The sequence below is a fragment of the Triticum aestivum genome, chromosome 6B (genome assembly GCF_018294505.1).
Source record: "Triticum aestivum cultivar Chinese Spring chromosome 6B, IWGSC CS RefSeq v2.1, whole genome shotgun sequence".
NCBI lineage: Eukaryota > Viridiplantae > Streptophyta > Magnoliopsida > Poales > Poaceae > Triticum > Triticum aestivum.
In genome coordinates, this window is record NC_057810.1 from 670,883,027 (window position 1) to 670,891,969 (window position 8,943).

Below are 8,943 nucleotides of genomic sequence, written 5' to 3' on the forward strand. Positions count from 1 at the left end.
ACCATTCTGTTTGGGAACTTCCTATAATGCATGTAGTATGGAAGATACAGCCATCTCATAGTTGTTGCGTTGACAGCAAAAGCATGCCGCTCAAAATGTTATTCAATCTCTATTTTAAAATCGAGCTCTGGCACCTCTACAAATCCATGCTTCCCTCTGCGAAGGGCCTATCTATTTACTTTTACGTTGAGTCATCACCCTTCTTATTAAAAGCACCCGCTAGAGAGCACACTGTCATTTGCATTCATTACTATTGGTTTATATTGGGTATGACTTGACTGGATCTCTTTTACCATGAATTACAATGTTTAGTCAGTCCTTGATCTTTAAAGGTGCTCTACATTTATGTTTTGCGGTCTCAGAAAGGGCTAGCGAGATACCATTTTGTTATATCATGTTATGATTGTTTTGAGAAAGTGTTGTCATCCGAGTTTTATTATTATGGCTCGCTAGCTGATTATGCTATTGATATGAGTAATTGTGAGACCTAAGTGTTATTATGAGTATGGTTAGTTCATAATATTTGCTGAAACCTGAATGCTAGCTTTTCATGTTTACAACAACAAGAGCAAACGGAGTTTGTAAAAGTTTTTCTTTATCACTTTCAGTTTATCAACTGAATTGCTTGAGGACAAGCAAAGGTTTAAGCTTGGGGGAGTTAATACGTCTCCAACGTATCTACTTTTCCAAACACTTTTGCCCTTGTTTTGGACTCTAACTTGCATGATTTGAATGAAACTAACCCGGACTGACGTTGTTTTCAGCAGAACTGCCATGATGTTGTTTTATGTGTAGAAAAGAAAAGTTCTCGGAATGTCCTGAAAATCCACGGAGGCACTTTTTGGAATTTATAATAATTATTGGGCGAAAGAAATACATCAGGGGGCCCACACCCTGTCCACGAGACAGGGGGCGCGCCCCCTCCTCCTGGGCACGCCCCCTATCTCGTGGGCCCCCTGGACCTCCACCGACCTCAACTCCAACTCCATATATTCACGTTCGGGGAGAAAAAAAATCAGGGAGAAAGTTTCATCGCCTTTTACGACACGGAGCCGCCGCCAAGCCCTAATATCTCTCGGGAGGGCTGATCTGGAGTCCGTTCGGGGCTCCGGAGAGGGGGATTCCTCGCCGTCGTCATCATCAACCATCCTCCATCACCAATTTCATGATGCTCACCGCCGTGCGTGAGTAATTCCATCGTAGGCTTGCTGGACAGTGATGGGTTGGATGAGATTTACCATGTAATCAAGTTAGTTTTGTTAGGGTTTGATCCCTAGTATCCACTATGTTCTGAGATTGATGTTGCTATGACTTTGCTATGCTTAATGCTTGTCACTAGGGCCCGAGTGCCATGATTTCAGATCTGAACCTATTATGTTTTCGTGAATATATGTGTGTTCTTGATCCTATCTTGCAAGTCTATAGTCACCTATTATGTGTTATGATCTGACAACCCCGAAGTGACAATAATCGGGATACTTCTCGGTGATGACCGTAGTTTGAGGAGTTCATGTATTCACTACGTGCTAATGCTTTGTTCCGGTTCTCTATTAAAAGGAGGCCTTAATATCCCTTAGTTTCCACTAGGACCCCGCTGCCACGGGAGGGTAGGACAAAAGATGTCATGCAAGTTCTTTTCCATAAGCACGTATGACTATTTACGGAATACATGCCTACATTACATTGATGAACTGGAGCTAGTTCTGTGTCACCCTATGTTATAGTTATTACATGAGGAATCGCATCCGACATAATTATCCATCACTGGTCCATTGCCTACGAGCTTTTCACATACTGTTCTTCGCTTATTTACTTTTCCGTTACTACCGTTACAACTACTACAAAAACCCAAAAACTATTATCTTTACTTTAGCCACGGTTACCTTTATTATCATACTATTTTGCTACTAAATACTTTGCTGCAGATACTAAGTTATCCAGGTGTGGTTGAACTGACAACTCAACTGCTAATACTCAAGAATATTCTTTGGCTCCTCTTGTGTCGAATCAATAAATTTGGGTTGAATACTTTACCCTCGAAAGTTGTTGCGATCCCCTACACTTGTGGGTTATCATGCGGCTGTCCGTGTACTCGTCGGTTATGGGAAGCAGACACACCCTCATGTCTAAGATCCGCCTGTACTTGTCGTAGCATGTGTATGCGTCCTTGGCCGCGTAGGTTATGTAGGCTAGATTCAGAGGTACCTCCCACGTGTTCAGGTCCTTGATATCATTGTCTTCTTTCATGTTGGCGTAGAAGGGGTCGATGATGGTCTCGGTGAGATCAACCATGGAGTCCTTCTCCTGCCCATTGCCGATGATCTTGTATTGCTTCTGGATGTCAACAAGCTTGTTGCACAAGATAGCCGAATCGTCGCGTTCTTCCTTCTCTCCAGCATAGCGAAGGTGCAGTCGGTGCTGCCGATGAAACGGGCGAATGCTCCAGGACCTCTGATGGACCTACAATAGTGGTAGACGAGAACCTCGTCCCGCACGCATACCTGGGCGACGGCGATCCGCTGGTCCCTGCCAGGAGACGAATGGATAGGCACAAGGTCTAGTCCTGCGACCTTGTGGTTTCTTGTCCTGTAGGTACTGCTTGAACTCGTCGAGGCAGAGCTTCACCAAGTCCGTTGGTGTACATCACATTCAACTTGGTGCAGCCATGGGGCTGAACGGAGAACTCAAAGGTGAACTCCTTGCTGAAGTCCATATCCAGCAGGCTCACCCCTCAGATCACCATTGGAGTCTCTTCAAGTGAACTAAAAGGTGAACTCCTTGCTGAAGTCCATATCCAGCAGTTCGTTTTTCAGCTCTTGGAAAACTGGATTCAATAGTAAACTGAGTGTGTACATGCGACAACAGTTACTACCCCTCCCCCGCCCGCTGCACGCCTGGCAGAACATGCACCCTTGGCGCATTCAAACGCCTCCATTAAGAAACCTATTCTGGCCACACGTCGGTTCATGAGCGGGTCTGTATTAGTACTGTAATAACAAGTGTTAGTGGTCACTTTACTTAAATTTAATTACCTTTAATTAAAATTTATTCTTAAAACAAGCAATACATTGGCTCGTTCTATCAGTGCCACGGGATCAACATGCAGAACAATTAGAATTATTATTCTCAGGACGCACACGGTCAACACATTTGCCGCACTTTCACATAGACAATACTACCAGGTTTGAACAGTTTGTTATGGTTGTTGTCTTCTGCATCATCATGTCGTGTTTTCCAGCTTGCATGATTCAGAACCAACAAATAAGATTCAAATAATAAGTACAACAAAGATGCCTACACATCTCATTGATTCCCAGCTTGCAAGATTGAGAAGCAACAAATAAGATTCAAATAATAAGTACAACAAAGATCTCATACACAGACATCAACCGAGGAGAGTAGACACGAGGAGGACGTGCATTGGCATGGCCTGGAGGAGGCCCTCGCGCTGTCCGCAGCCGGCGACAGCGTCATCCTGCCACCGACGGTGTTCCTCCCCGAGTCCAAGACCGAGCCGCCGTCCAAGGAGCTCGAGCCGGAGCTCTACCAGTGGACAGGCCAGCTCCGTGAGTGGGTCAGCGCGCCGCCCATGTGGCTCGGGGTGACGCCGGAGTAGGAGGCCACGTACCTCCAACAATGGAGGGCGTGCGCGCTGGCGGACGAGCGCGGCGATGGCGAGCAACAGATGGAGCTGGAGTGTCGCTTGGCACAGGAGGCGGAGGAGGAACCCCTAGAGTGGGAGGAGGAGGAGCATGCCCGCGCAGCTGCAGTGCAGCCGCCGACGAGGCAAACGGCGGAGGAGGCGGCGCGTGCGGAGTAGGAGACCGCTTTCCCTTGGGCTGGGCCGGCGTTCATCGATCTTACCGGCTCCGGGGAGGAGGAGGACGATGATGATGCATAGGGTAGTGCGCTGACCACACAAGCATTTTTTTTAGTTTTTTAAGTTTTATTAATGTCTAAGTGGACTGCGGCCGATGGTTGACCGGTCATTTAATGTTGTCTAAGTGGACTGAGACCGATGGTTGACCGGTCATTTAATGTTTAAATATGTTCATTTGGGCCGTGTGGTTTTTTTATGCAAAGAAAAATGGGTCTTCCACTGTTCGGCACACCGGCCGATCCAAACCAAAAAGTGAACGCGTCGTCAACTTGGCCGATCCAAACGGACAAAACGCGAGGCCGCCTGTGTTGGAGTTGCTCTTACACCCAAACAGAATAGATCGGCACCTTGAAGTTGGCTTTGTGTTTGAAGCTTGTGGAGGCGGGAGACGACGTCACGGGTTTGTGAAACCAGGGGAAGGGAGAGCATTTTTGGGGGTGGGATATGAAAAGAAGCGCGCACGCTTTTGTGTTCCTTGAGACCCGCAATCTGTCCCAAAAGATGAAAAGCGAGAGGAGGCCTTTGGTTTTTCAGGAGGGGAAAAAAGGCTCCTTGGCTTTTGGTTTAGCAAGCCATTTTACTTGGTTTTCAGGAGTAGCATTACGGTAGTATACAAAACACAATTTACTGAGAACCAAAGAGGAGGAAGGCTACTAGTACAAAACTTGACTCTCTCCATGCATCCGGAATGTGTTTGGGGGTAAAAAGTTGCCACCGACCCCCACCGGCATATGTTCGCGTCGCCCAGTTTCGTCGTCAATGAATGCTGCTGCACTGGCAAAGCGACGCCTGACACACCGGCCGGCCAGCACCAGCTCGCGTGCGATGCGTGAATGCCAAAGTCAGGGAATCCGAGTACGCTCCGCCTTTTCTCGCTGGGCCCCACACCAGTAGGCCTCAGCGTTACATGGGCATTTCACACAACTGGGCCACAAATAGACCTTGTGCCACAAGGCCTGGACTCCAGTGCCAGGTTACCACAGACATCAGTGAGCGTCAAATAGGTTTTTCCGACATCAGTGCCCCCAGCACTTTTCTTTCTTTCTCTCAAAGCCCAGACTGCGGTGCAAACCTTCCGGCTTTTCTGCAATCGTCACCGAACCTCGGCCCAAGATTGAAAGAGTCTGCCCGAAAGTCTGACAATGAGTTGGGACCCCTGCCTCGACAATACTTTTTTTTTCTGAACAAAGAAGTTCTAAGCTACTCCAGAAATAGTACATTCATGAAAACTTGTTGCTAATACCAAAGAAGTTTTTTTCTTTTTAAGAACTTGCTCCAGAAGTTGATGCACACAGAAGATGGAACACTTTTCCACCCAAGCACCCGAAAATGCAGGTCAATATCTATATATATCTATGATAAGGAAACATCCATGGTGTCCGATGGATTAACTGGCTGCCCATCAAAATCAAAAGCTTGCTAATGCTAATTACACCGCCTAAAGCAAAAGGCAAAAGGGTAATTCGACTTTGATCTGAGCCAAGCAAGCCACCTCATAATATTTCTACCAGCAGACAAGAGACAACAACACCATCTATATATGCACTCTAAGAGCACCCTTCTTTTCAAGCCCTACACCGCAGCTCAGCCACACAGATCAGTGCTACTGGCTGACCATCAGTGCGCTGTCTCGCTGTCGAGGCACGCAATACACTGGGCGGGCTCAGCGAGGCCGTAGACGTCCTCGATGCAGCTGCTGTGGAATGTATGGTGGCATCTAAGGACAGCGATGACAGGGGGAGCAGAGGCATCGTGGGCGGCGCCCCCATGGGCCTCAAAAGCGAGGTCGAGCTTGCAGAGCGCGCACCTTGTCCCCAGCGGCTCTGTCTCTGGCGCTTCATCATCCTCAAACAGAGCTGAAATTGCAATGAGGCAAGTACGGTCAGGTCACCAAAACTATGCCTGCCTCGAAATGAGAATACAAAAGAACAGTTCTAATTTAGGTGTGAATTCACCGAATTATGTTGCCTGTAGCTATTTTAGTTCCAAAAGTAGTAGAACTTTACCAGGACCCTTGATGTGAAGCTGCGTTTGTGAATTCACCAACTTATATTGCTGCAGAAGCTGCTCTTGCTGCTTGATTAACAGTGCCTTCCTGTAAGCAGCACTCGACACAGCATGGGAAGACTCATTCGCATTCCCGATTTCTAGCTTTGGTACGACCATTGGGCCAGTAGCACCAGCCCGCACGCTGGCCTGGCTTGTGTGCAGGGGTATCTTGGTGATCTTCTGTTGATTGTTATTTTGAAAGTGTTGCCTGGGCAATGTAACGACGGGAGCAGCCAACTGGTTGACCTGGTGTGTTCTGTTGCCAACAGCTTCTGTAATGACTGGGGCAACCGGCTGACTGATCTGCCTTCTATTGCCAAGAGCTTCTGTAATGACTGGAGTAACCAACTGATCAGCTTGCCTTTTTCCTCTGACAACAGCATCCGTAGTTGCTGGAGCAACCAACTGATTGACTTGACTTGTTCCACTGGAAATAGCTTCTGTAATGGCTGCAGCAACTGACTGATTGACTTGGCTGCCAACAGCTTCTGTAATGGCATTCGACTTCTTTGCAATCTCAAGTTGCAGCTGCTGTGCAGGCAATGGATCAACACTGGCAGGATCATTTCCAAGTTCAGTTCTTGGATTCCCCATAATCAGCGGAGCAGCTAATTTAGCACCCTTGCTTCTGATGGTGCTTTTCCTTTTTGAAACTACATCAGAAGGTCCCTTGCCGCTCTGTAGCTTCTTTGGTGGAGATGGGATGACAGCACCATCCGATTGATCACCCTCACTAGCACATTCTTCGTTTCTGTTCTTTTTACCTGGATATTAATAAAGCCAATCAAAACTAGGAATACAATATGAATGTCCTAAAAAAATGAATGATTAAAACGAGTACACAAAGCCTCTAATACATACCACTGCGAACATTTCGATTAACTTTAGAAGCTGAATCTTTAGCAGCATGTGCGGAAGTAACTCTGGAGCGCTTGGCAGTAGGGTTGGTTGCAGGAGTACTTGCTCGCTTATGGTCTTCACTCAGAACAGCAGGCTGAGTAAGAGGTTTCCAAGCAGATTTAGTCACTTCCTGAGGGGTTCGAGCACGGGTTACAGTGGGCCGTGCTGCAGCTAACTGAATGCTAAAGCGAGCATCTGGAGTACTTCTATTGCTGCTTGTGCTATCGACTCTTTTCTTCGCATCAGGTGTAGCAGCAACCGCAGGAGGTATACAGGTCATCGACCGAGTAACAGGGCGAAACACCTTCTGATAGGCAGGTGTGCTGCATGATGGCTCAGAGTGGCCGGCATCGCTGCTCGCTGGAATGGAAATCAAAGCAAGAGGTTACAAATATTACCATTGAAGAGCATGTCCTGGGGACGTGTACTCATAGGTGAGTACTAACTTGATGAAGTGAAAAGGCAATGATTTGATAAAACTATGGAAGTCTTCCTTGGAAACAAAACCACACAAATTTTATGCGACTTGCAACTTAGTAAAATGGAAAACAGCTTTTAACAATACATTGGTTTTCCAGAGACAAAGGCTGGCATTTGTACATATCGACTTGGCTTCCAATAAATAATACAGTATGGCACAGATGGATTATGTAAGATGGTGAAGAATTACACGCATAATAAATAGATTAACTCATAATCTGTTAAGGCAAATTGATGGGTAAGATAAATTAAGTTAATTTGACAAAATGAATTGCAGGCCGGTCAGAGGCTATGGCAGAGATATAACATCAGTGTAAACAACAGCATTGTACCTATTTAATCCGAGCAAACTAATTCATAATGGGAAACAACTAATTCTCAGCATTCTGATATCTTTTTCAAGATCCCAGTATGAACAAAGATGGGAATCTTAACGTTCGTCCATCGTTCCCGCGCACCTACGACCCTGGGCCTGGTCACGCACGGCATGCAAGGTATAACAAGAAAACGACGTGGATGACGGATTCACGCGGAAGTGCCGTAGTACTGTCCAATAATTATGACTTTTGCACACTAGTAAATAAAGGACTCTGCCAGCATAAACCTAAACAACACAAACCCCCCTGAAGAAAAATGGCCAGCTAAATTACAACCTATTAAGAAAACTACAACAGATTTTTCATGGAGGAAATCAGATCCCACTGAACATGCCTGAACCTAGCAATGAGAATTCTTGCACAAAGTAAATCATCAAGTGAATAAAAATCAATTCCAAAGTTCCCTAATTCCATGGTAAACCAACCCAAGAAACATCTGAACCATTTCCAAAGGGCCAAATTTCAATTCTGATGCTCCCCTGTAACACCACCGCCCCCCAATTCAAGAAGCACCTAATAGCCTACCTATCGCCGTACATCAGCAGGGTGGCAAGCCTCCCGAAGCAAAAATCAGGGCCCTATTCCGTACTACCCAACGGCATCCCTCCATTCCAAGCACCAGAGCAACCCAATCGGGGCGACACCGGCGTCCGATCGCGGCTCCGCCCCCAAAACAAATCCGCACGCCCCCATCAGCCGCGCGCACGCAAGCGCATCTAAATCGGAATCCCCCGGCCAAAGAACCGGCAAGCCAGCGCAATCAGCCAGACGCATTGCGTCGGAGCCGCCGCCCCGCGCCCCCCGAAGCCCGCCGGAAAGGACCGGCGCGCCGTCGCGCCGATAATAAACCCCCATCAGCCCGAAAAAGCCCGGATTGGCCCCGTTCTTACCGCTGGTGGCGGCGGCCGCCGGGCGGGCCGCGGAGCCGGACGCGCGCGGCATTGGATTGGGCGAATCGGCGGCGAGATCGCAGGAAATCCGAGGAGAAAGCCCTAAATTCGCCTGCTTGGTTTCCTCTCCCCTTTCCTGATTTTTTTCCGGGAGGGGGGCAGAGAGGAAGGGGGAGGGGAGAGGGGGGGCTTAGGAAGTGGCTGCTTATATAGGCTTCGGATGTGAGGCGTACGCCCCGGGCCCACGGTTCAGGTGGCGATGGGTCTGTGATCTCCTGGGGCTTTGGGCCCAGCTGGAAGTAGCAGTATAGCACTAGCATAGCGTGTGACAGTAATAGATCCTAAAAAAAAAGCGTGTGACAGTAAT

The 8,943-nt window shown here is 47.7% G+C and overlaps 1 protein-coding gene across 1 annotated transcript; it reads right to left on the reverse strand.

The window, feature by feature from the left end:
• Window positions 1-5,210: 5,210 nt before the first annotated feature.
• LOC123139065 (uncharacterized) lies at window positions 5,211-8,755 on the reverse strand. The gene is made up of 4 exons (XM_044558880.1): window positions 8,577-8,755; window positions 6,791-7,189; window positions 5,887-6,693; window positions 5,211-5,736 (listed from the first exon to the last, which is right to left on the reverse strand). The coding sequence occupies exons 1-4, from the start codon at window positions 8,626-8,628 to the stop codon at window positions 5,498-5,500; spliced, it is 1,497 nt and encodes a 498-aa protein (XP_044414815.1). The 5' UTR covers window positions 8,629-8,755; the 3' UTR covers window positions 5,211-5,497.
• Between the last annotated feature and the right edge of the window lie 188 nt (window positions 8,756-8,943).